General features: G+C 49.4%; 9 protein-coding genes across 9 annotated transcripts; 6 read left to right on the forward strand and 3 right to left on the reverse strand.

Moving 5' to 3' along the window:
- Positions 1 to 1,551: 1,551 nt before the first annotated feature.
- Positions 1,552 to 1,917, forward strand: T069G_04641 (uncharacterized protein; the record flags this gene model as incomplete). Its single annotated transcript, XM_056171851.1, has 1 exon — positions 1,552 to 1,917. The coding sequence occupies one exon, from the start codon at positions 1,552 to 1,554 to the stop codon at positions 1,915 to 1,917; it is 366 nt and encodes a 121-aa protein (XP_056028709.1).
- Positions 1,918 to 3,035: 1,118 nt separating this feature from the next.
- On the forward strand, positions 3,036 to 3,491 carry T069G_04642 (uncharacterized protein; the record flags this gene model as incomplete). The annotated part of the gene is made up of 1 exon (XM_056171852.1): positions 3,036 to 3,491. The coding sequence occupies one exon, from the start codon at positions 3,036 to 3,038 to the stop codon at positions 3,489 to 3,491; it is 456 nt and encodes a 151-aa protein (XP_056028710.1).
- A 1,516-nt stretch (positions 3,492 to 5,007) lies between these two features.
- T069G_04643 (short chain dehydrogenase domain-containing protein) lies at positions 5,008 to 6,096 on the forward strand (the record flags this gene model as incomplete). The annotated part of the gene is made up of 3 exons (XM_056171853.1): positions 5,008 to 5,097; positions 5,146 to 5,911; positions 5,963 to 6,096. The coding sequence occupies 3 exons, from the start codon at positions 5,008 to 5,010 to the stop codon at positions 6,094 to 6,096; spliced, it is 990 nt and encodes a 329-aa protein (XP_056028711.1).
- Positions 6,097 to 6,292: 196 nt separating this feature from the next.
- On the reverse strand, positions 6,293 to 7,136 carry T069G_04644 (short chain dehydrogenase domain-containing protein; the record flags this gene model as incomplete). The annotated part of the gene is made up of 3 exons (XM_056171854.1): positions 6,293 to 6,660; positions 6,720 to 6,809; positions 6,878 to 7,136. 3 exons carry the CDS (start codon positions 7,134 to 7,136, stop codon positions 6,293 to 6,295), a joined length of 717 nt encoding a protein of 238 aa, XP_056028712.1.
- Positions 7,137 to 11,096: 3,960 nt separating this feature from the next.
- T069G_04645 (WSC domain-containing protein) lies at positions 11,097 to 15,916 on the forward strand (the record flags this gene model as incomplete). The annotated part of the gene is made up of 4 exons (XM_056171855.1): positions 11,097 to 11,206; positions 11,262 to 14,409; positions 14,468 to 14,633; positions 14,709 to 15,916. The coding sequence occupies 4 exons, from the start codon at positions 11,097 to 11,099 to the stop codon at positions 15,914 to 15,916; spliced, it is 4,632 nt and encodes a 1,543-aa protein (XP_056028713.1).
- Positions 15,917 to 16,290: 374 nt separating this feature from the next.
- On the reverse strand, positions 16,291 to 17,274 carry T069G_04646 (uncharacterized protein; the record flags this gene model as incomplete). Its single annotated transcript, XM_056171856.1, has 3 exons — positions 16,291 to 16,694; positions 16,775 to 17,136; positions 17,246 to 17,274. 3 exons carry the CDS (start codon positions 17,272 to 17,274, stop codon positions 16,291 to 16,293), a joined length of 795 nt encoding a protein of 264 aa, XP_056028714.1.
- A 1,762-nt stretch (positions 17,275 to 19,036) lies between these two features.
- Positions 19,037 to 20,305, forward strand: T069G_04647 (biotin and thiamine synthesis associated domain-containing protein; the record flags this gene model as incomplete). The annotated part of the gene is made up of 2 exons (XM_056171857.1): positions 19,037 to 19,330; positions 19,403 to 20,305. The coding sequence occupies 2 exons, from the start codon at positions 19,037 to 19,039 to the stop codon at positions 20,303 to 20,305; spliced, it is 1,197 nt and encodes a 398-aa protein (XP_056028715.1).
- A 163-nt stretch (positions 20,306 to 20,468) lies between these two features.
- On the reverse strand, positions 20,469 to 21,823 carry T069G_04648 (aminotransferase class I and II domain-containing protein; the record flags this gene model as incomplete). Its single annotated transcript, XM_056171858.1, has 2 exons — positions 20,469 to 20,944; positions 21,013 to 21,823. 2 exons carry the CDS (start codon positions 21,821 to 21,823, stop codon positions 20,469 to 20,471), a joined length of 1,287 nt encoding a protein of 428 aa, XP_056028716.1.
- An 849-nt stretch (positions 21,824 to 22,672) lies between these two features.
- On the forward strand, positions 22,673 to 25,373 carry T069G_04649 (aminotransferase class-III domain-containing protein; the record flags this gene model as incomplete). Its single annotated transcript, XM_056171859.1, has 5 exons — positions 22,673 to 22,872; positions 23,018 to 23,114; positions 23,190 to 24,368; positions 24,444 to 24,514; positions 24,578 to 25,373. The coding sequence occupies 5 exons, from the start codon at positions 22,673 to 22,675 to the stop codon at positions 25,371 to 25,373; spliced, it is 2,343 nt and encodes a 780-aa protein (XP_056028717.1).
- Positions 25,374 to 25,920: the final 547 nt, after the last annotated feature.

Raw genomic sequence — 25,920 nt, forward strand, 5'->3', positions numbered from 1 at the left:
AATCATAGTCCTCTTTAATCTAGCATTATCACCAGTTCAGTTTGAGACACGGAACACTGAATATTGTTTCGGATTTTGAATAGCCACTCCCTTACATCAACGGGTAACAAGATGTGCGCATCCACCGAAATCTCAGGGCACCGCCCAGACCAGTCGACTCTTGAGACAGTGACCGAAGTGGCGTCGATATCTGTCAAATTGTACCCATGGTTGTCATAGCGGGGAAGAAGTGCTAACTGTCGAAGCCTTCCAAGATGCAGTCGTATCAAAGTCAAAGGTATCATATGAAGATCTAAGCCGGCAAAGGATGGAACTCACCTGAATAGCGGGAAATAAATGACTACCTAGTCTCAGTGATTCGCATCAGAGAGGCAAATACAAGAAATAATGTCACACATTCGCCTGTGAACTAAAATTAAACTCCATGTTGGCTCATTCGGCCCGAGAATCCGCCAACCACCAGTGTCACTACCCGATATCGTTGCCAATGGTGTGGAGACAACATGGCAAAGGAGAAAGGAGACATATCCTATTGTTCAAAGATTATTCAGAGTCAGACGGATCTTGTGACAAGACTTCCCGGCTAGTTGTAAATCCCCCGCGTTTGCATCCGTAGATCTGTTATCGGCACGCCATTATTTTCTAGCAGGATCTGCATACAGAGGTAGAATTCTTTGAACTCAGGGCCCCTCTGTGGATTTGGCACCCCTACCATGATGCGTTCAGCAAGATATCTTCAACGTTGGAGTACGTAGATACGTTATTTGCACGACCTTGTTTCGCGGTCCACGTGGAAATTGCGCGAGAGACACTATGACGCCGAGTAGGGGTCTCAGTGCTGCCTTGTATATGTATCATAGATGCACCACACTGTCTTACTTGACCGACAATAGATGCGTGAAGCATTTTGGTCCGGGTCAAGATCAATTCACCTCAGTATCAGAAAGAATTGTCAATTTAGTGCGTGCCCACCCCCTAAAGCGTTCGACATTTCCCGCGTCAAACTTGCGCCAAGAAGCGAGCGGTGGACAGCTGATAGCAGTTGATCTCAGGAAGGAGGTGATTTCACTCCCAGCTCCCCATTCACAGCTCCCTCGGGCCTTGGACGTGCCGGTCCTGCTGATTTGGTGCACCTGTCAGGCAATGATAAAGCCCCCATACTGCTTCTCCATCTTGACTTTGGGTTTCTCCCCCAGATACCTGCAAAGCGTTCACTCTACACGTTCTTGAACAAACCTCTCGAGAGAGAATCCTTCGGTCCCTGCAATTTCCATTACATCAACCAATCCCCAACGCCTTTGTCTGCTCCGGTCTCTTGTCTCCAGCCATCTTTTCGATTTTCACCCACTGTAGAGAGAAGAATCGACGAGATTCACGATTTCTGCTGCCTTTACTCGCAAAGATCAGTATGAATTCCTCTGCTTCTCCCCCCTTCTCTCTACCCTTGTGGGAGCCAAAGCTTACCTTTTACCCCTAGCATTTGCAACTCTCTATTTTACCACACGCGGTCGCTCTCCAAAGAAAAGCATTCCACTCTCCCCATTCGACGCGATGGACTCCCAAATCTGCCGAGTCTACAATGTCGAAGTGTGCCCCGCAAGCGGCAGCAGGCACTTTGCCATGTACATTGTCATCGACAACAACGCCGGACAACTCCTCCACGTCCGCTGCGCCGTTGGCAAGACTGGCATGATGTTTGAGAGACAGTACTATGTTGGTCATGGACCAGAGACACTCTCTACCTTTGTCTCCAAATACCCCCTTGGCAGCGTTAGACTTGAAGACTTGGATATGCTGGCGGATATTTGCGGCGCTATTGGCGCTCCCACCACTCAATATGTCAACAACATCTGCCAGTGCGCTACCTGGGTTGACCAAGCTCACATGGCTGCCAGGAGAGCCGGAATCCTCTTTTGAGTGTTTAGGGATATGTCCCCTCGTTTCCGCGGTGCTGGCCATAATGAAGTATGGATACGCGAATTAGGTCGATGGAGGACGAGCCAGCATTTGTCTTTTAGCTAGTTTGGCATGTTTAGGAGATAGTATCATCTCAAATTGACATTGCGATATTGGGAGTGGTCATTAACGCCTGCTTTGATCGCCATTATTACCCAACATACAATCTTGTTGAAGACTGCGACGGGCGCAAGTTCGCATAGGCATTTGCTGCACGTGTAATTATTGAGCCAAGCTGGCCTAGTTTTTTAGCATAATACCGACTCTGATCTATGTAATCATGTTGTGGTTCTTACGAGATTATACTGATGTTTGCCATTGTTAGAAGAGCAGACATCTGTCTTCACATGTCTCAGCCTAAAGGAGAGCTCGCATGATTCGGTCCAAGAGGTCGACTGACTATTTACGAGGTACTCAGCAATTCACTCGAAGAGCGCAGACATGCCAAATAAAGGTGATACCATTGTGGCACAGACACGTCCTGTGGCATGTCTCTCAGAGATCTGGATCACAAACACAGGAGTGATCAAGACAAAGAGGTGTTTGAAGGGACGTCCTATTTACTATCCTCAGCGAGGTCTATAACAAAGACTGTATGTCTCTCAGTGCGTTCAAACAAAGAAAGGACGTCCTCCCTCTTTCATGGTCTTATTCTGACCCAAGGTATCCTCTCTCCACTTCCTGGTTTCGAGGCTACTGACAAGTTCGGTGTTTTCTGCATCGGCCAATACCTTTCTGGCCTCGGTATGCTCTTTGCGTATCGTGACACGACATGTGGTAACAACCCCAGATGCTAAGCCAGGGTGCTTTTGCTTGACGAACGACAGAACGGCTCGTGTGAATCGTAACACGGCATGTGGCGACGAAGCTGAGATTCCAATTCAGAGCATTTCTGCCTCAGGGACATTGCAAAATGCCTATGTGTGAATCGACAACGGCAGCTCCTTGGAGAACTATTTAACCATGGAATATGGACGCCGACAGTCGATGGTAGAATGGCATTCAAAGAACTCGGATACCATAACCCGAACATATAAAGCAATCTTCTAGCAACAAAAGATCATTAAACACTCTTGAAAATGCCTGAACCGACGACATCAGAGGGACAAGCTATCCGTGCCCGACTGGTCAGAAGACGCATAGATAGAGACGTTCTCAGCGTTCTCGACAGTCCAATTTTTTGGGATGATGGTCGGGATTATACTCTTTTTGACACGATCAGGTCGCTCAGATTCAGTTCAGAGGAGGGCGTTCCATTTGCAGAGATCGTGGACATTGTCGAGGAGGAATTGACAGAGCGGCAACTGTCTCGGGACAAGCAAAAGAAAATCTTCACTATTCTTGGGTGGTCCTTTGAATGTCCCCGATGCGCAAAGGATAGAACGGCCGATAAATTCGAGGATACGCAGTTCTACCTCTGGACATCGACTGAGCGGGCAGAGCCGATTTTGCAGAGCAGCGAGCCTTGCATTCCTTGTCAGCAGCAGCCAGATGCGGATGAATTCGAAATACGGAATGAATACTATACGTGGTAGAGGTGAAGATCAAAGTCAGCGGGGGGCATATACCATGATTAGGGAGGGTTGGGGAGGGAGGCGGTGATTTGAAGCCTTTTGATAGAGAACGCCTGTAACTGCATCCAGGGCCTCTGGGGAAATATTAATGAAACGGCAGATTGATACTATTCATGAGAGCTGTCTCTGTTATTTTTTTCCTGAAATTCCATTGTACCATGTCGATGATTGAAAATGTGAGTCCGTTTGTCAGGGTGTTGTCGAGTGACTTTGCGAGAGCCGAGCAGCTGGCCAGAAAGGTCCAGCCGGTTGCGAATAACTAATCACTGCCAGCTGCTGATAACTTGAACCTGCCCTTGTCGTCATCAGATGGCATGCCTCGTCTCGAATTTTCCACCTATCACTCATATCGGCTTATTTTTAGGCTGCAGGACCTGCGGTAGAGACCTTGACTGCGGAAGACGCCGTTGAGAGACTGCAACTTGTGAACGATGAGGTCAAGTTCTGGCAAACTTGTACGTGTTTACTCTTTCCAGAAACCCATGCGATCCACGAAACGAGCTGCTGTGCAATTTCTCCGATAGGCTCTTGAACTAGTAAGGCATGGGGCTATCGGACTCGGAGAATGATGTTTGTTAACCCTTTGCGTTCAGTCTTACATTTCCTTACGATTCCTTGTTCTCAAAGACACAAAGAATTACGATATCAAGGACTCTCAACCACCCGTCTCCGGTCCCCTGGAAATCTTAACTACCCGACGCCCGGTTCCTGAAGAGGTAACAGAGCACATATATTTCGGCCTTCGGAGGACTTGTTACGATTAGCGCAATCTCGTCTAGTGTGGCTACACTCGCATTCGCTTGCGATATGTGGCGCGATCGCGACAAGGGTATTGCATGAGCCGGAACCCACAACCTGAGCAAGCGGAGGTCAGAAAAAGCGAGACCGCAAAATGAATAAGTGCATACATCTAACAATATAGGCATCTGATTAGTAGATTAGACTGGCGTAGTATAGAAATAATACTAAGCAGTAGATAAATATAAATATAATAGCAGTTACTAAAGAAATATAGATAGTAGCAGTTACTAGATAAATATAAATGTAGCAGCAGTTACTAAAGAAATATAGATGTAATAGCAGTTACTAGAGAAATATAGGATAGTACTTCGTAGTAGATGCTTAAAGTTAGGATTTGTAGGCGTATTATTTAAGGCGCGTGTGTTTATAATCTTCTTAGTCTCCGTTTTTCTATCCCTCCCTTGCCGAGGCAGGATTCAATACCGTCGACAGCAGGCTGAACTAATGACGTCGGACCATTGGCGCGTTTACTATTCGCGTTCGCCACTATATGGCCCCTTTTGGCTATGTTTTCACTCTGCATGCTATAATGTATGTATGACGACTTATATTCAGCCTCATGACCGCAAACTCATATAAATAGACAAACTCTGCCCACGTCAATCCCGAGTTTCAATCGCAATCTATTCTACATTACCAACGAGACTCATCAAAAGACACAAACAAGCACGGCACAATGTTTGACCACTTGATCGACCAAGTATCGCAGGTCTACCCACCAAAGCCATCCTTTGTCGAAACAGAACTATCAGACCTCCATGGAAAGGTAAACTTCTTTCACATCCACGGCATAGGCTCATACTCACCATCGTAGGTGTACCTTATAACCGGCGCCAACACTGGTGTTGGCAAAGAACTCGCCAAAATCCTCTACGCCAAAAATGCCAGCGTATACATCGCCGCTCGCTCAGAAGAAAGGGCCCTAGCTGCCATAAATGAAATTGAAACATCTTCACCACAGTCCAGTGGCAAGCTGGCATTCTTGCAGCTCGACCTCGCAGATTTGACCACAATTCCAGCCTCAGCCCAGAAGTTCCTCGGCAGGGAATCCAAGCTGCACGTTCTTTTCAACAATGCTGGCGTTATGAATCCAGGCAAAGGATCAATTACAAAGCAAGGCTACGAGCTTCAACTAGGAGTGAATAATATCGGCACCTACTTCTTCACTAAACTTCTATCGCCTATCCTCGTTGAAACAGCCAAGTCAGAGAAACCTGGAACCGTACGCGTGATATGGGTCGCCTCATCCGCTGCTGAGTCGCCGGCCGTCCCCAAGGGAGGCGTTGACATGAAAACGATTGGTAAGCGGACTGAGATGGGTGACTTTACAAGCTATGCTCTTAGCAAAGCAGGCAATTATCTGCATGCCGTTGAAATGGCGAAGCGTTTCAAGGATAAAGGGGTAGTAAGTATCGCCTTGAATCCAGGGAATCTCGATTCGGAGCTGTGGAGGACCCAGGGGGCGATTGCTTCAAAGTTCCTCAAGGCGTTTGTCTTGCATCCGCCTAAATATGGTGCTTATACAGAGTTGTTCGCTGGGTTATCGCCAGCTGTCACAATGGAGCGTAGTGGCGATTGGGGTAAGTTTATCCGTCCTTTCTAAACATTATTACACAAGCTAATAGTCATAGTTGGTCCATGGGGGCGATTTTTGAGTGTACGAGGCGATCTGAAAAAGGCCTCTGAGGAAGAGAGCAAAGGTGGTCTGGGGACTTCCAAGGCCTTTTTGGAATGGACTGACGAACAAATACGACAATATGAGTAAACGGAGAATTGGGCCACTTCACAATCCACGATATGGATTCTCGCGGTGGGACTGACCTCCTGCATATGATGCATAATAACTTAACATTATTTCAGATGGATACTTTAGCTAGGTGCATGGGTGCTTTAGAGCGTATAGAAACTTTGAATACTTCTCTCAACGTTATTGACTTTCCAATGGATAGAAAACAACCGTCTTAGAATTTCTTTGCCCACTTGAGGTCCTTGATATCAGCCGGAGAAGCAACACGCACACGCGAGCTGCGAATCTCCGGGTTGGAAAGGATACCCTCGTAGTTGGCAGCAAACTCGGAGCTGCTTGTGACGCCGTGCTGTGCAGCATCTTCATCAACTTCGACACGGAACATGAGGTACACCTCGTTCACGCGCACATTAGTTTTCTCGTTCTCGCGGGCAGCCGCCGTTGCCATCGAGAATAAAGGACCTTGTGTTATGGCTGGCAGCGCAAAGATGGCCATGTCGCCTTGTGATCCCGTGCAGATGGTCCATGTGCTGTCAGGGTGGCCTTGCTCTTGTAAATACTCGATGGTGTCTCGGTACGCAACTGTGGTTTCAAGTATATTAGAAAATTGACCTTGAAGCGAAATGAATGGGGGATCTCACAGAAGTTGGCCTCCAAGGACATGTTTATGTTTTTACGAAGCCTCTCAGTAGTAATGCTTTTCAGAGGAACATTTGTGTATTCACCGCCGACTAAACGAGACAACCGGTATTAGCAAAACGGAAAGTCCAGATTGCATAGCAAAAGGAGAATAACTAACCGCATGTGTACACATGTTGGAAGTCTGGTAGTTTACCAGCCTTGACCTGGTCAACAACACTTTTAATTCCAGTGTCAGACGTGGCATCTGCCTCAATAACTTTAATGCCCTCGGTTGACCCGACGTGTTTGTAGAGCTTCTCAGCCGAGGCTTGATTACGAACGATGGCCAAGACCTGACGCCCAGAGTTCAGAGCACCCTTAACGGCAGATACACCAATGTTGCCAGTGGCTCCAATTACTAGCACATGCTCGGGCATTGTGTATAAAATTTGGGGGTTAAAGTCAATTGATTGAAGGATGGGTAAGCTGGCAGGTAATAATGAGAAATTGTGGCGGGCCTTGCTTGATTGAAGTTGTAGCAAAACTTAACGAAATCTACGTGAATATATACTATTCTCCCTTCCCTTTATACAATCATAACGATTGACGTTTTAGATGGTACGAATTGATGTAGACAAGATGGACAAGTCGGTATTCTTAGCGAGTCCGAGCGCCGAGCAGATTACCAATACTAGAAGGATTCTCTTGGTTCAAAGCAACCAACGCATCTCGCTGTTGTAGAAAGTGGATACTCGGACAATACGGTTTGGGTCGGGCGGGTAAGTCGATCTGACAGTTGAATGGTTCGGTTGCTTAACCCCTGCTTTCGGCCGCCAGGCTCCGGAATCCTTTGTTAGAGCTACCGTCAATGTGATTGATACATGTATGTACAGGCGGAGAACTTTCCCCTTGATCAAGGGCAAATAGTATGGACATCAAATGAACTCCGAGGTTGTGCTATATGCAAGGAGTGCAGGAACTCATTTGTCAGCCTGACAAAGGGACATTTGTGAATGTCTCCGAGTTCAATTCATATGTGCACAAACTCGCGTGGTTCTCTGAACTGTCAAGCCCAAATACCTCTTGATTCTTATGCTCCGCATAGCTATAACACACTAAAACATATATTGCTCTTCTAGCTCTAAAACGAGGGTAGTGTCGACTTTCAACTCAAATGTCAGCTCGTGATTCACCTTCTAAAAAGACATCAGAACAGATCAAAGTGCTGAACCAAACAACAGCTTCAAGCCACCAACAATGTGTTTGAGGATCTCGATTATCACAAACCCAACAATGAAGAAAAGGAAGATGCGTATCCGAGTATACACAAGGATTAAGACTGATCTTGACTCTGTTGATGTTCCTGGCAACTCTAATGGCTATGATAGATCTGGTGAACACTTCTAACATCGTTTCCTTATGGTTCATCTCTAGTAATATGTTTGCCAACATGATATCTACAACAGGACATCGCGGCTACGGCAATTCTTAGAATTACAGCGATTTCCGCAAGTTGGACGACATTGGCTGATGCAGTGAGATCATTTTCATCACCGTTGATGTCAGGTCGCTCCTCAATGGCAAACTTTACAAATATTCTTTTGGGGTCGTTTTGTCTACGTCGGCTGCGTACCCCAACATCTAGTCGCCTACCCGGCTCCGAACAGTATTGCTCTCATTATGGAGCGCGCCGTTCATGTCTAGAGTGTTGAGGCCGAGCCCGATTACCGTCACATTCTTATTTGCTCTAAAAATTGGCAGTGCCTTGTTCTATATCCCCTATGTTGGCTCGGATCTTGTCCAGTACATCATCCCACAGATCACCCTCGGGTCCAGCATTAGTCTCGACGACCAAATTCCTATTACTGTAGGCTACGTAAAAGTATAGTATTTTGTAGTTTGAGAAATCTTAACCACTTTTTAAATCGCCAGTCATTGCTGTTTATCAAGCGATCAGTGTAGTATGGTATTATTGTCATAATTAATCTTTTGCCAGCTATTATTTGGAACGTTTGGAAATCCTCTCCCGCTTTCAGGGCGGCCTCGTTTTTATCTCCGTCGTTTATGCAAATTGAGCCAATGACTTAGGTATTGCTGTCCAGCATTATCATCAATACTTCTTAGAGAATTGAAGTTTATTGGTATGAGATTTAAATATGTGTGACTGCATCTAACCTGTAGGGATAGTGCAATGACAGATCGCCTATTTTAATGCTAGCGAGTTCATGTACTCAAATTGCACTAGTAATGATTTCTTGGTATGCATATACTCACGACAACAACGAAGCTGAGATTGGCAAGTGAAATTTTCTTTTCTATTTCGCCACCAATATATTCGAATGTGGTTGCTGATACGAGAATGTTTCCCATGAATGCTACCGCACTTGATTGATATGAACATACCCTAGAAGATGGTAGGCGATATAGGTTTTTTGACGCAGCCAAGACCTGCCATTGCCACCGGGAATTAAATTGGGAAGCGAGCGGGATTGGAATTGACCATTGTTCCCGTGTTTCTGTTTTTAGCCGGGCGTCCAGACTCTTCTTTACTTTCTTTTCAGCTGTTCCCACCATCCAAAGCTGTTCAGCTGTTCGGCTGGGGCATGGAGTATGTGTAACATAGAAATATCTGAACCGTGCTGGTTGTCTGTGCTGAGCGCCGGATCACGATGGTGATATTCCAAAATTGGCATTCTTCTCTTTTGCCGGAAAAAGATGAGAGAGCCATGGTAATATCCTGCGCGCCACCAATAAAAGCCATGATAACAATCTTCCGACCACGTGGGCCCAGGTTGAGGCAGGGGTTTGCAATCTCACCTGCGCGCTTCCAGGGTGGAAAGTTATTGAGAGAGATATTATCGGAGAAGTGTTACCTAGTTGCATACACGGACCTGCATTCAATATTCTCAGATTAAGAGATTCCAGACCTTGGTTACCAAATTTGGCAGCGGCATGTTGGGGGCGCAAGCAGCCTCAGCTGGGAATCCCAAGGGCGAGATTGCCTCAATGGTGAACTTGCGGTTCAGCTGAAGGGGAAACAGTATGTGCGGCGGGATGGCGGCTATTGATATTGATTGTGCCGCCAAATATTGATTGCTGACTGATTGTGTGAGCGGCGGTGGAAATTAATCCTGGTGAGGCGTTTGGGAGAGTGCCGGGGAGCGGGAAGAAGCTGAAATCGCGATGCTTCCCGTCTTTTTTCGGTCCACGGTAATGTTCATGTTTCTAGTGCAAGTAGTATTTCAAGGATTATATTTATCTGAAATCCTAGAATAGAATTGTACAGCACTGCGTATGTACAGTGGATGCGTGATAAATCCAGCTTGGCTTGTACAAAGGATGGATCGGCGAACCTGAATGATGCATCTAAACATGCTTCTTTGTCCACTGTGGGACCCCCTGGCACGAACTCTTTGCGCCTTGATTACATCCACTCGTGTACATGGATGTTATCTGTCTTGCTTGTTCTGCCGTTGTCACCACCTATTCGTCTGTAGTCCATTGTCTCATAGCTGCATCTATCCATGATTCACCCTTCCATTGTTCTCTACAGTACCACTACGACAGCTTGGCATCCATGCGGCTCTACTGCATGCCTACAGCATCAAATGTCTTGGACCTTGAGATCGATTTAATGTCCACGCTGCATGTTCACTAAATGCCTGGCACCTTTGTGCCGCATGCGCCACCGAGCTTGCAGGGGTCAGATGCTGTCAGGCACCCGCTATTAGAGCGCGGATGGCTCTGATTAGAGCACTGACAGGCCTGACGCCAGGCCCTATGCGGCTACTGCTCTGGTCATGGCGTCTTGCAAAGGTCCCGATGTCCTCGGGCAGTGTTTAGCTTACGCACGTTCTCTTCTTTGCTCCCCGGAAGCCAAACTCGACCTTGAATCTCTACGCTGCGGAGACTTGCTGAACCCCCTGGCTCGTTATCATTTCCAGATGGACCGGCACACGGCGAGAGTGGGATTGGGCTCGTGCGTTCAATGTTTCCAGCTGGCTTCGGGCTGCCTCTGCTGAGAGGGTCTGCCGTCAAGGTCTGCCGTCTACGTCGCACCGATGGCTAACGCTTCCAATATTGCCAGCATCGTCGAGCCGCGTCTCCACTGGCAAAGGTGCAAAGCAGGGGACCGGATAAGATGGCAAGATGCCGAGTATAGACCCTGCGGCTCGATGGCACTTTTCGCCCTCTCATCCCCTGGTCGAGATCCCCTGGTCAGGCAGCGTGGTTCAGCTTTTGGTGACCCGAAACCCGGTATCAACTGCTTGGCGCTGAACTATCCATGGACGGCTTGGTTATCGATCGTTTCGTTTCCTTAAGAGGAGCGAGTCTCCCCTGCTTTGCTTGTTGTTAACCATCAACAACTTCTTGTCCTATCGTTGAGACTTGCAGCAATGGGACTGGCTGTGCTGTTCATCACGGCCTTTATCGGCCTGGCCAAAGGCCTGGCTTCGACCGATACCATCACTTGGGGTGGTGACAATTCCAGAACTGGATACCAGACGTAGGATAAATCCCTTATTCGTATTGAATCCGTGCAGCAGCTAATGTGCAAACAGCAACCACAACATGGATCCTTCCGTCGTTGGGAGTTCTTCATTTGGTCAATTGTTCCAAACTCGACTTCCTGGCACCTATGCCGGTTCTGCCGAACAAATCTTTTCTCAGCCTCTCGTCTATACGCCCAGCGGCGGGACTAAGCAGTATGTGTATATAGCTACACAACAGAACAATATTTACAAGCTCGACGCAAAGACGGGCGACATTGTTGCCTCCAGAAATCTTCACATCCCTTTCTTGGCTGCAGACCTTGATGGATGCGTTGACATCAACCCCAATATTGGAATCACGGCAACGGGTGTGATTGACCCTGATACCGATACCATCTACTACACCTCAAAGACATATGTCGACCAAACCGCATTGGGTGTACCGCAGGGTCGTGATGCTGGCCGATACTTTTTTCACGCGTTAGACGCCAATGATCTCAGCGAGCGGCCCAACTTTCCAGTTCCTCTTGATGGCATTATTGCCCGCAACAACGACTTGCGAATGTTCACTGGTGGAATTCACCTCCAACGAACCGCGTTGCTTCATAGCGGCCAGTTTATCTACGGTGGGTTTGCGTCACATTGCGTCCAGTACAATTTCACCGGCTGGATCATGGGCTGGGACAAGACTACCGGCAAGGTGGTTGAGCACTACGCCATGGAAGGCAAGGGCGTTGCAAACGATATCAAAGGTGCTGGCGTTTGGATGTCTGGCGGAGGCATTGCTTCTGATGACGCTGGCTCTATTTGGTACGCGACTGGAAACGGCTACGCGTCTCAACTAGCCAATGTTCCTGTCAAGGGCTTCAATCCTCCCACGTCGTTGGAAGAGGCTGCTGTTCACATGACAATTAACTCAAACGGTAGTCTGAGTCTGGTGGATTTCTTCATGCCATGGGAGAAACAGGCTTTGGACGGCGCCGATAAAGATCTCGGCACTAGTCCTCTCGAGATCCTGCCGAGTGAATTCGCTTGTGGCGATGTAAAGCGCATCGGTGTTGTTACTGGCAAAAGTGGCAAGACATACTGGCTGAATTTGGACAACTTGGGTGGCTACAGAAACGGGCCCAACAATTTGGATGATGCTATTCAAGTCTACCAGAACGACAACTCCGTCTATGCTGGCGCCGGTGTCTATCCTCTAGAAGGCGGCTACATCTACATCAACGTTATTCAACACCCGTCCAATGTCTTCAAGTTTTCATGTACCGATGGCGTTCCTTCGTTTACCAAAGTTGCCACGACTCCGGAAACGAATGCCTACATCCTCGGCGTCAGCCATGGAACCACCACATCCCTCAACGGTCAGCCAGGAACTGGTCTTCTCTGGGTGACAGATGTTCAAGGTTTGAATCTCCGCATCTACGACGCCGTCCCCAAAAATGGACTGCTCAACATGATCAATTCGTTCAACATCCCTGGCGTCATGAAGTTCACCCGACCTGTCTTTGGAGATGCCATTGTGTACGTTGGTACCAACCAGGGCCTTTTCTATGGTTTCGGATCGCCCGTTAACGCACCTCTCAACTGCACATCCCCTGTTGCATTTGGCAATGTTGACTTGAAAACATCTAGCGCTTCCCAGTCTGTTGAATGCACGGCCCTGATTGACGTTACCGTTACTGGTGTTGGGCTTGACTCTACCAAAGACTTTAGCATATCCGGTCTTCCCAATACACCTCTCCAGTTAGCAGAAGGGGAGTCCTTTACTATCCAAGCCAAGTTCAGCCCTACCGTCGTCGGACTCATTTCAAACGATATTGTCGTTAACACCACGAATGGTGTTGGCGGCTACAGCCCTAATACCCACGCCCGACTGACTGGAACTGGCCAAAGCCCTGGTCCTCTACTATCTGCCGCCCCAACCACGATTACCTTCCAAGGTGTTGTTACTGGGCAGGACCCTGACGGCATTACGGAAACTCTGATACTCAACAATCTTGGAAATGGACCTCTGACTATCCAGAGCGTTCAATATTCATCAACTAGTTCCTCTGGCCCTTGGCAAACATGGAATGGATCGGGCAATTTGACAGTCGGCAAGTTTACTTTCCAAAAGATGCCTACTTCTCTCGGACCTCAATCGAGTGCTGCTATCCAAATTCAGTTTGATGGCTCTGAAAGTGGTACTTTCTCCGGCTTTGTCACGTTTGTATCCAACGGTGGCAACCAAACTGTTTCTATCGCTGGTTCTTCCGGCCCTGCTGCCGTTGCACTGCTTGAGTTTCAGACCCCAGATGAGTCTGGTTGGACAAAATATGTCAATGGCACTCCCTTTACTTTTGGAAATGTTACCCAGAACAACGGTCGCTCGCTCAAGTTCCGCATTACCAACAATGCAACAAAGGGCGGCGTCAACCTGTCCCTTACCGTTTCAAAGCCACCTTTTGGCGTCGCCGGTCTCATTCGAGCCATCAACCAGGTAGACCTTGCAGAGGGAACATCTTTGGCTCCAGGAGAGAGTGCGAACGCCACCCTCACCTGTACCGTCCCCAAATCCCAGTGGGATGTCGATCCTTACAACGGCACTGCACAATGGACTTTGAACACCAATGACCCGAACCTTGGAAAGCAGTTTATACAGTTCTTTTGTCAGGCTGTGTCAGAGCAGGCTCCCCCTCTGCTGCCCAACAGCGACCAGAGCCGATACCGATATATTGGATGCTACAAGGAGAACAACCCAGGCCGCCAACTTTCCAACCAGCTTTACGGAAGTGATGACAGCACCAACGCCATGTGTGTCTCTGCATGCGCTGATAAGAACTATGCCTACTGCGGCACTCAATACCATACAGAGTGCTGGGGAGGCAACACCATTCCCAATCTCAAGGTGGACGACTCTAACTGTAATTACTACTGCGGTGGAGATATCAATCAGGTGTGCGGTGGAAACGGCGATGGCACTGCGGCGTATATCTCTGTTTTTGCCGATGCCCTTCAACCGGGAGATGGCTCTACGAATCCTCCGCCACCAACCGGAGGCCCTGTTGTGAATCCCGGCGTTGATGGCTATGCTAGCATTGGATGCTACACTGAAGCCACCGACGCGCGTGCTCTTCCTTACGAAGTGGACACTGATAAGCGGACTGTGGCTCAATGTGTTGACGCCTGTAAAGTTGGTCATTACACTTATGCCGGTGTTGAATATGGGGGCGAGGTGAGTCATATGAACAACGCCAACTTTAGGTTGTGAGTTTGCTAACTTTGTGTCGTAGTGCTGGTGCGGTGATTCCTTTGGCGATGGGGCGGTTTCTGCTCCCATCACAGATTGTGCAATGACTTGCAATGATAATTCTACCGAATATTGTGGCGGCCCGAATCGTCTTAACGTATATAAACTCGACACTACTGCTGTGTCTACGACGGTTTCTACCACTGTTGGTACAGCCACCTCTCCTCCGGCCGAAAGCACCACTACTTCTCCCCCTGACGAGGGCACAACCACTTCTCCTCCAGATGAGAGTACCACGGCAATTGCAACTACAACGAGTGTTTCTTCCAGCAGCCCGACACCCACTGGTCCGGTTGTTAATCCTGGCCAAGATGGCTACAAAAGCATTGGATGTTATACCGAAGCGACAGACGCTCGAGCTCTTGCCAATTTCATCGAGACAGCCAACCAAACGGTCGCGGACTGTCTGCAGGTGTGCAAGGCGGACGGCTATACCTATGCTGGCCTTGAATATGGCGGAGAATGTTGGTGCGATAATTCATTTGGCAAGGGATCCGTTCCCGCACCTATCGAGGACTGCAGCATGACTTGTAACGGCAACTCGACAGAGTATTGCGGTGGTCCGAACAGGCTCAATGTGTACCAGCTCAAGAAGTTGGCCACCACAACCTCTGTGCCCGCAACTACTGTGCCTGCGACCACTGCCTCTGCGAGTTCATCAGCAACAGCCATTGCAACTCCTACTGGCCCCGCGATCAAAAAATCCGTCAGAGGTTACACATACCAGGGATGCTGGGAGGAGCCGCCTAATGATCGAGCCATCATTGAGCAGATGTATGCTAACGACTCGATGACACTCGAGTCTTGCGCCGATTTCTGCAAAGGCTTCACTTACTTTGGCACTGAGTACGGTAGAGAATGCTACTGTGGTAATGTCTTGAAGGAAGGCAGCCAAAAGGCCGCTAATCAAGATGACTGCTCGTTTCTTTGCGCTGGTAACGACAAGGAATACTGCGGCGCTGGGTCCAGACTCGAACTGTACAAGCTCTTAACGAATGCTACAACAACCGCAACACCATCCAGCAGTCCAACGGCGCCTAGTGAACCATCTAGCACCCCGACAACGCCTAGTGGTATTACAGACCCCGTCATCTTCCAGGGCAACAAGAACTTTACCTTTTATGGATGTTTCTCAGAGCCTTCGGCAGGTAAGCTGATGGACAACCAAGCTTACAACAACGACACAACCATGACACCTCAGGTCTGCTTCTCTCACTGTGCGCAGTACAAGTACGCTGGTGTCGAGTATGGCCAAGAGTGTTGGTGTGGCGACACTCTGGATCTTGCAGGCTGGGAAGACTCTACGCCAGGCAAGAATGTGACGGTTGACGAGTGTAATGTTGTGTGCCCTGGAAACTCTACGGAATACTGTGGTGCTGGAAATAGGCTGCAGCTGTATGTGAAGAAGACGGCTGTTAGTCGACGATGGTGAATGTGAGTATGAAAGCAGAGGGTATGATGTGAGACTGAGCATTTGGTCATGTAATACATATAGCGTCTTTTTCCTGCGTGGTACTTTCTACGGGTAATGGTTTGGATATACACGATGATGGCGAAAAATATGAGAAAATGGATTACTTGTACTTGTAATATAAATAAATTTCTAGAGAAGGATATTAAACTGCAATGCTTCATTCTGAATTTGTAGACGTTGCAATCCGAGGTCATGACAGCATCGGTTTTCCTTCCTCCTCAGTCCCATATTGTCATTATTTTAAACCAACATCCCATCTTGAAGTCGTTAGATCATAAATGAGTAAAGTGATTTATATCTCCCATCGTTGTGATGCAAATCCCATCAACAGTTTACTCCACCTTCTTGCCATCCAAAAAGATTTCCACCTTTTCATTATAAAACGATACGAGTCCAGCAATAGCCGCACTCTCATGAAGAGTCGACTTATAATACCAAATAATGTCCTTGTACTCCTTTCCATCAAGAACAACGTCGTAGTACTCGGCGGTTCCCTTGTAGGGGCAGTAAGTGGTAGTTGTGCTGGGGCGGAGGATGGCGGGATCGACGGCGCCGAGGGGCAGGTAGTAGCGGACCCGGAGGCCGGTCTCGTGGAGGTGGTTCGCGAAGGAGGCCTTTGCGACGGTCTTGCCGGCGATGCGGACCTCGATGGGGCGGGTGGAGGGGAGGATGTCGATGCGCTTGAAGGGGTCTTTGGGGTGGCCGTAGATGGGGAGGTCTTCTTCGAGCCAGGTGTCTTTTTAACGGAAGATGAATGTTAGTATATGTAGGATGAGAATTTAAGAGGGAAAAGCGAAGATACGAAGCAAAACTCACCCGCTGCTGCAAACTCTATCCTCACCAGCCCTGCGAGTTCTCCCCAGCTGCTGTCGAATCTCACCACCCGGTTCGTCGTCTTCGTAGGGATGCCGTCTTTCCCGGCGACGGTGAGTTCGGCGACGGCAACTCGTGCTGAGGCATCGGCCTCGCCTTTGACGGGCTGGACATCTTTGAGGGTTGCGTTCTTGATTTCGGATTCGGGGACGTAGTAATGAGGGTAGTAATCGTGTTCCCAGACGAGGGCGGCGCTGGTGGTGTCGACGATGACGACGTGGTTGAAGACGATGCGGATGCGGCGAGGCGTGGGGAGGACCTTGTTGGGGCCTTGTTTGAGGAGGTGGGTTGCGAGCTCAGAGAGGCTGTATGGGAGGAGTTAAGAGTTAGCTGGTGATTGAATGTGAAGAGTTGTGTTGGTGATGGGGATGGTGAGGTTAGAGGTTAGAGGTGAGAATGTAAGCAGTGACATACTCTGATCCGGAAGCTCCAGGAAGAGGCATGATGGCAGCAAATATGTATTGATGATGATTTATTTACAGATTCTGGGGGTATAAGATTGAGATAATGGTAACAAGGACAATGAAGAGACGTGACGTGCAACAGCGCCATCTATATAGAAAATCCAGGGCCCAGGATTTTAAAGTTGCGTGACAGGACTACTAGCTACAGTACACATTGTGTCATTCCAGCCTTCAAAGGGTTTGTCAGTATGCGATAGCTAAGCATCAAAGTGCGAGACCCCGCAAGCTCGCTATATGGAGGCGCATGACGCCATGGGCTAGGGCAGCAGTTGCGAGATTCGGAAATAGTTGCAGAGATGTGGTAATTGGTACCGATAGTGAGTATAAATAATGGCTGTATGTGTGTGTGTGAGGGGGAAATGCAGCTGGGTTTTGGGGGGATTCGGCTGTCGCTTTGGCTACATGTATGTTGGTTGTAGAGCAACAGGCATCATGAGAGACTTGAAGCTCAAACAATGCTGATATTGATCAAACAGCCATCGAAGTTCACTTGATGCTGTCAAATTGATGGATCACCAATTCAAACTCCCACAGATGCAGCGCATCAAACAGACTCTATGATTCCAAAATTCGTCTCTCAAGAAGATGCTCTCAGCTCGATCTGGCTGTCCAGCATCCCAGAGATGGCAGTCGGCGGGCATGACTCAGAACCAAAATAAATCTCCGGCAGTGGCTGCAGGTGCACCATTTACCAGATTTGGAGACTCCTGTGCCGCGTTTGCTGACTGAGATTTGGAATCATATTTCTCGAACCTATTCATGGTGAATAATCCAAACTGCAGGAATTTCCGTACTATTACTTTGTTTTGCCAGAGTTGAAACTTAAAGAGTGACTGGATTTAACTCGGGCCTGAAATCATCCGGACCGCAGCGGGTTCAATTCTTCAGCATCCCATCTTTCTGGTCTGTGCAGCAGCGGTTTCCACCCTCTCCGGCACAATGGAAGACTTGTGACGATCGGATCTTCAATCGTCTTTATGCCGCCCCAAAGGCACAGAGAAGCTCTCTCATTGCTTTGCTTTGCTTTTGCTTGTGCCGAGCTGCTGCTTCAAACTTGGACCGAAGCCACCCGCGCGTTTGGGATTTGAACTCCCCGAAATGACGAATCCTTGCCGAGGCCCTTTTCTGCCCATCACATCCATCGCATCATTGCAGAACGCAGAACTAGCGCGGCAGCCGATTCGAATCGTGTTACGCATCTAAATGACACCGGCTAGACAGATTGTGCTATGCCGTTCGAGGAACTGTCCAGCAAGGGCCAGCCCAACAAAATGGCAAGACGGTGCGAATAGTTGAGGCCCCGCTGGCGATGAGCCGCCAATGCGGAGTTCCGAGAAGGTAAGCCAATGCAGCGGATTGGAAGAGTATTAGCAGCGTCTTTTAAGTTATTCGAGCTAATACTGTAGAGCTACAGGGCAGTTGTGTCTGTTACTGGTAGTGATAGGACGAGATAGGATAGGAAATACGGTACGGAGTAGAGCAACGTTGCTGTGACTCTGTCCCTGTTCCTCTCTGTTCCTCCCCGGGCCGAGTCTGACGCCTCTGATTTACAGTACATACAGCTGGGATCCGCAGCTCGGCAAGCTCAAGTGCGCATCTCTCAACCGAAGCCAATCAATCATCCCTCCCGTTGAAACTAGCTCCGAGTTCGTTCTGTCGCTATAGCCGGAGTGTTGTCTCAGCTGTTGCTCTTCAATCCTCACAGCCAGCAACTCCAAAAACACAACCCATCACAGCAGCAATGAGGGCTTCGACAACACTCAGAGCTGGGCGACTGGCCCAATCCCTCTCACGGCCGCTCTTGCAGGCTCCAGCGGCCGTGAGAATCAACAGCCGCAGCCACAGCACCGCCGTCGAGACTCCCCTCAACTTTGGAGCTGCCCCTCCCCCTCCCCCGCAGCAGCAGAAATCGGGCCTGGATGGGAAGAAGCTGCTTGCAGATGCAGTGGCAGCGACGAAGCCGCGAAACAACTGGACCAGGGAGGAGATTGCCGCCATTTACTACCAGCCTCTGCTGGAGCTGACGTACCAATCGGTAAGAATGCGACCAATTAATTACATGAATTTGATGCTGGACACCAGAAACTGACGATTGATTGTGCAACAGGGACAACTGCACCGTCGCTTCCACGCCCCTGGCGAAGTCCAGCTATGCACCCTGATGAACATCAAGACTGGAGGCTGCTCCGAGGACTGCTCTTACTGCGCCCAGTCGACGCGCTACTCAAAGGACACGGGCCTCGCGGCCAAGAAGATGGAATCGGTCGAGTCCGTGCTGGAGGCGGCCCGTCAGGCCCGTGACAACGGCAGCACGCGCTTCTGCATGGGCGCCGCATGGCGTGACATGCGCGGCCGCAAGTCGGGCCTGAAGAACGTTGTCGAGATGGTTAAAGGTGTCAAGGCTCTGGGCATGGAGGCATGTGTCACGCTGGGCATGATTGATGCCGAACAGGCTCGCCAGCTCAAGGATGCTGGATTGACTGCCTATAACCACAATGTCGACACCAGCCGCGAATTCTACCCCTCCGTTATCTCGACTAGATCATACGACGAGCGCCTGACTACGCTGGGACATGTTCGCGATGCCGGCATCAACGTCTGCTCTGGCGGTATCCTCGGCTTGGGAGAATCATCTGAGGATCGTGTTGGTCTGCTGCACACCGTTTCCACGCTCCCAAAACACCCTGAGAGTTTCCCCGTCAACGCTCTGGTGCCCATCAAGGGAACTCCTCTTGGCGATCGCGAGCCCATTGCCTTTACAAGCATGCTGCGCACCATCGCTACGGCCCGTCTCTTGATGCCCGCGACCATCATCCGCATTGCTGCTGGCCGCAAGACTATGTCGGAGGAGAAGCAGGCGCTTTGCTTCATGGCTGGTGCCAATGCCATCTTCACTGGAGAGAAGATGTTGACGACGGAGTGTAATGGCTGGGACGAGGACAGCGCCATGTTTGGCCGATGGGGACTGGAGCCCATGAAGAGCTTTGACAAGAAGCCTGTGGAGGTCTAGAGTACAAGTCTTTAGATGTCTTATGAGAAGAATAAATGAAAAGCAAAGCCCGGGAAAAAAATGTCGTTACAGGAAAAATGGCGTGAAGACGGTCCTAGCGAGCCTTCACCATCAATATATAAATCTATACATATACTTATTTTACAGATGCATGTCTCTATCATCATAATTTACTTTTTATAGCGCCCGTCACCCATTCTTCCACTGCTCTACACAGTCCCTCTACTTCCTCTACCGTATTCCCAGCATGCAAACACACTCTCACTCTATCCTGTCCCGCCGGAACCGTAGGTGCCACAATCGGCCTCACCGTAAAGCCTCTCTCCTGACAGTACTGCGCCAGATTCCTTGCCCGACTTGTAAGCAGCGGCAGGATGGGCGACTGTGGTGCTTCGGGATTGATACGGAAGAGTTCTGGTGATGGGCCATGTCGTTCAATAAGCTGGCTGAGAAGTGTGTGCATGTGATGGATGAGTGATTGGAGGTTTTGGACGAGAGAGTCTGCGTGGCCTTGGGCGAGAAAGTCGTAGGTTGTGCGTATGCTGGCGAGGGAGGGAAAGGCCATGGCTGTGGTGTAGATGAAGCTGCGGGCGTAGTTGATGAGGTAGGATCTTGTCGTCGATGAGCAGAGGACAATTGCTATGCAGCTTTTGTTAGTATCCATATTGAACTAGAAGAGTGGGAAAAGATTAAGAAGAGAAGCTTACCGCCAGAACATCCCATGGCTTTGCCAAAAGTATGTACGCGCGCCCATATCCTGTCTTCTAGTCCAAGCTGACAGACAAGACCTCTTCCCTGGCGACCAAATATCCCCGTGGAATGCGCCTCGTCGACAATCACGTAGCCGTTTCCCTGCGGTAGTCTTTTCTCTACGCATTCGACGATTTCTTGTAAAGGTGCGAGGTCTCCGTCCATGCTGTATACACCTTCAACAGCGATGAAGATGTTTTTCTTGCTGCTTGATACTAGGGTATCCTCTGCTAGGCTTTTCAACAAAGAGTCTAGGCTTGGGTATTTGCTTGATGCAGAGGATGTAGCTGCATCATCGTATACTTTGTTGTGCGCAAAGGCGATTCTCTGCGCTCTGCTTAGTTTCATTCCATCATGGACGCTCGCATGGATCAATTCATCGTATACAATGACATCTCCCTTCTGCGGCACGCAAGCAAACAGCCCCGTGTTAGCCTCAAACCCTGAATTGAACAACAATCCTGCATCTGCCCCGTGAAACTCGGCGATTCTTCTTTCCAGATCCTCTGTGAAGGCTGAGTTGCCGTCTAGCAGGCGAGAACCTCCGGATCCGAGGCCGAAGCCGGCTTTGGGGCTGGATGACTGCAGATGGGGCAGGATGAATGACACATAGGCGGCTTTGACGGCGGGATTGGAGGATAGTGACAGGTAGCTGTTTGAAGAGAAATCGACGGAGTCAGAGGATGGGATTGTGAGGCGGCGGAGACGGCCTTGGGTGAGGCGGGATGAGAGGATGGCGGCGAGGGTGTTGTCGAGGTTTGGAGGCATGACTTTTTTTTTTCTCCTGCTTGGAGTTGCTGATCGAGCTCAATTGGAGGACTCTTTCAAACTGAATGTTTGCTATACTGTCACTGTTGCTGTTCAATGTAGATCAATTGCATGCACGCCCTTGCCGTGAAACGCAACTGGTTAGTTCAGCTCATAGACAAAGCCGAATATGAGATGCAGTCAAACGCGGCCTGTATCGGCGTCCCATGCAGAAAATGCATCAACCACCCATCACATGTCTAAACTAGGAAAAACCCCCCCAAATATCCACATCCACTTCGGCTGTCAATCTCACAGTTTCCCAAAAATTGCCAATCTAATACCGTAATCTAATCAATTACAGAAAACGATTGAATTGCCGCTTGTCCGTGTTGGGGCAAATGTGACAAGACAAGCTCATCCCGCGGAGACCCGGTTGAGGCTGTTTACTAAAAGTTGCCGGGACAGTGAGGGATTTCGAGTTCTTGTCATTGAGCCGGCCCGGGATCGATCGATAGCTTTGGGAGCTTGTCTGTTTAGTTTCTTTTCTCGGCTCAGGGCTGGAGCAAAAAAGTCAAACTCCACTCCAGAATTGGGTGAACGGAGATCGGCAAAGAGGCCCCCAACAAAAGAAACTGTGTAAGAAAAAATTAAAGTGAGATGGGAAGCTTGAAGCTCGTCGTATCCCGCCCATTACCCTTTTGGGTGTAATTCCACATTCCATCTTCGGCTCTTCCCCTCCAACTTTCTAGGCTCTTGAAGTTGAACAAAAGATCAGCCCATTTTCTCTTCTCGTGGACTGTTTGGTTTGTCTGTCTAGCAGAATAGTCAATCAATTAGTCTCTCTTCTTTTTCTTTGTTTCGATTGATATGCCGGTGCCGCCGCCGCCGCCACTGGCATCGCCGCTCTGGCGGTCGCTGCGATCGTACCAGATCTTTGGTGCCAATACCGAGGTGGGGAAGACGGTCTTCTCAACGCTGTTGTGCAAGGCTGCTGCGAGACGGAGCCCTGGCGGCGTAGCGTTTCTGAAGCCGGTTTCGACGGGGCCGGATAGCGAGGCTGATGATCGGTGTAGGTGATGGTCCTTGTCAAGCGAGTGTGTTTGTGTTTTATGGAATTGCGGTTAACACATGGGTAGATGATGAAGATGTTGATCCAACACTTTGGATTTGATGGTGTAGTGCTGTTGATTGACCAATTCATTATCTGTATAGTCACATCTCTAAGTTCGCCTCGGATGTCTCCAACAAGACTCTGTTTCAGTATAAAATCCCAGTTAGCCCACACATTGCAGCTCGGGTCTCCAATACCGTAAGTCATCACAGCTTCATAAGAAGCATCTCACCTTGCTTGTACCTCATCTCATGGTGCAATCTCTCAATTTAGACAATTCCCTCAAACGACACCCTTCTCTTCCAATGCCGAGACTACGCAGCTCAATGCGCCAACATCGGCAGGAAATGGCTGTTTGTCGAAACCGCAGGAGGCGTTCACTCTCCCGGCCCTTCAGGCACAACTCAAGCGGATCTATACGCACCGCTTCGACTTCCAGTTGTTCTTGTGGGTGATTCTCGTCTTGGGGGCATCTCTCAGACGATATCGGCCTTTGAGTCACTCCGCATGAGAGGCTATGATGTTGAATCGGTGGTGCTGTTCAAGGAGGACAAGTATCAGAACTTTGCCTATCTGTCAGAATACTTCGCGGAGCATCATAATGTGCCCGTCGCGGGCGTGATTGAACCGCCGGAAAGGAAATCAAACCTCGAGGAGGATGTCCGAGCAATGTCACAGTACTATGAAGAGCAATCTCAGGATGGAAACACGACCAATGTCATTTCCCACCTGGACAGCCGTCACGAGGAGCGCATTGCATCTCTCAATTCCATGGCAACCGAAGCTCTGCAGAAAATATGGTATCCTTTTGCCCAGCACAGTCTTTTTACTGGACCAAAGGACATTAATGTCATCGATTCAGCCCACGGCGACTACTTCCAGACGCTGGCCCCTTCCTCTCCAACATCACAGACCGATAGCCTACTCCGAGCCTCATTCGATGGTTCTGCTTCCTGGTGGACGCAAGGTCTCGGTCATGCCAATCCCAAGCTCACTCTTGCTGCCGCTTACGCCGCCGGTCGGTACGGCCACGTCATGTTCGCCGGTGGTATTCATCGTCCTGCCGCAGAATTATCCTCAAGACTGCTCAAGGGGATGAACAGTCCGCGACTTAGTCGGGTCTTTTTCTCTGACAATGGCAGCACTGGTATCGAGGTCGCTCTCAAGATGGGTCTTCGAGCAGCCAAGCTCCGATACGGATGGGCTGCAGAGGAGAAGCTCGGGGTTGTTGGCCTCAAGGGCTCTTACCACGGCGATACCATTGGTGCCATGGACTGCTCGGAGCCGAGTGGATATAACGAAAAGGTCGAGTGGTATGTTGGAAAAGGCCACTGGTTTGACTACCCGACTGTGTTGTGTGTTGGTGGCAAGTGGCGTGTGAATGTGCCTGAAGAGCTGAGGCAGGCTTTGGGCGAAGATGCAGACTTTGGCTCGCTGTCGGAAATCTTTGATGTTCGTGGGAGAGAACAAAAGGGCCACCATCTTCGATACGAGACCTTTATTCGAGAGACGTTGGAGAGGCTTCAGAAGCAGGGCCGGAGGTTTGGCTCTGTCATTATCGAACCAGTTGTCCTCGGTGCTGGAGGCATGGCGTTGGTGTAAGCATCTCTCTCTAACAGTTTTATCAGACACGAGACCTGTCGCTAACTCACTTTGTGCAGAGATCCTCTTTTCCAGCGCGCCCTCGTCAACGTTGTTCGCAAATCTCCAGACCTCTTCCGCAAGCCAAACGCGCCCATCGAAGAATCTCCCAGCAGTTCCACCGCGTGGACTGGCCTCCCAATCATCTTTGATGAGGTCTTCACTGGCCTCTACCGTCTTGGTCGCTTCACGTCATCTTCTTTCCTTGAGACGTATGCCGATATCTCTGTTCATGCAAAGCTTCTTACTGGAGGCCTGGTTCCGCTCTGCACGACGCTTGCTTCGGAGGATATTTTCCAGACGTTTAATTCTCCGGATAAGACTGATGCGCTTCTCCACGGGCACAGCTACACGGCTCATCCCGTAGGCTGCCAGGTCGCCGTAGAGTCCGTCAAGGAACTGCAAAGGATGGACCACAGCGGATCCTGGAACTGGGCCAAGTCACAAGGCTGGACAACCCCTGAGGCTTCTTCTTCCGCAAGTGGCCAGCCCGCGGTCGACATCTGGTCAACCTGGCCGCGAAATCTCGTGGAGGATCTGTCTCGTCAGACGGATCGTGTAGCTGGAATCTGGGCTCTTGGAAGCGTTCTTGCCATCCATGTCAAGGATGCAGCGGGCAGCACGGGATACTTTAGCGATGCTGCGCAGAGTCTTCGGGATGGCCTCATTGCGGGCGATGCGGAGGGCGCTAATGGCTCGTGGAACGTGCATTGCAGAGTTCTTGGAAATGTTCTGTATCTGATGGCGAGCCAGAAGACGATGGAGGAGAGCGTTGCGCAGATTAGTTTGTTGCTGAGAAAAGGATTGAACGCGTGAGGTTTTGGTGGACTGTGAAGAGTTGAAGAGAGGAGTTCAGTGCAGGTGCCAAAAATACACGCATCAAAGAATTGCGTTCCTGAAACAAAGAATATAAGAAAAAAAGCATTGAATAGCTTTGCTGCTCCAATAAGCAAAAACGCTGTTATTTCTGACTTCTCCTAACCTACTTTTGCTATTGGGTCATAATACCTTGATACGCATCACATATTTGGTGTAAGGCTAGAGCAGCATCCATTATAATATCCGTATCCCAATCTTGCTGAATCCCCAGTGTGTACCTAAATATGCATTCTGTCACTCCTGGCAATTTTGGCGATTGGTCAAATCATGCCTCAAGTCCATCGTTTCCTCTTCGATTCTACGTAACTGGCGCACATATTCCATCGACATGGCGATGCCAGACAAAAAATGACTCCCGAATCGCTTCCATCAACAACTGGTCCCAAATCAGGCCCGTATTGCATAGTATCTCAATATAAGGACGTTCACTCATGATTTCCGACACTACATCTTAGATAAAGAAACATACAGGTCATGATCTCGA

This window comes from Trichoderma breve, chromosome 3 (assembly GCF_028502605.1).
Source record: "Trichoderma breve strain T069 chromosome 3, whole genome shotgun sequence".
NCBI classification, from domain to species: domain Eukaryota; kingdom Fungi; phylum Ascomycota; class Sordariomycetes; order Hypocreales; family Hypocreaceae; genus Trichoderma; species Trichoderma breve.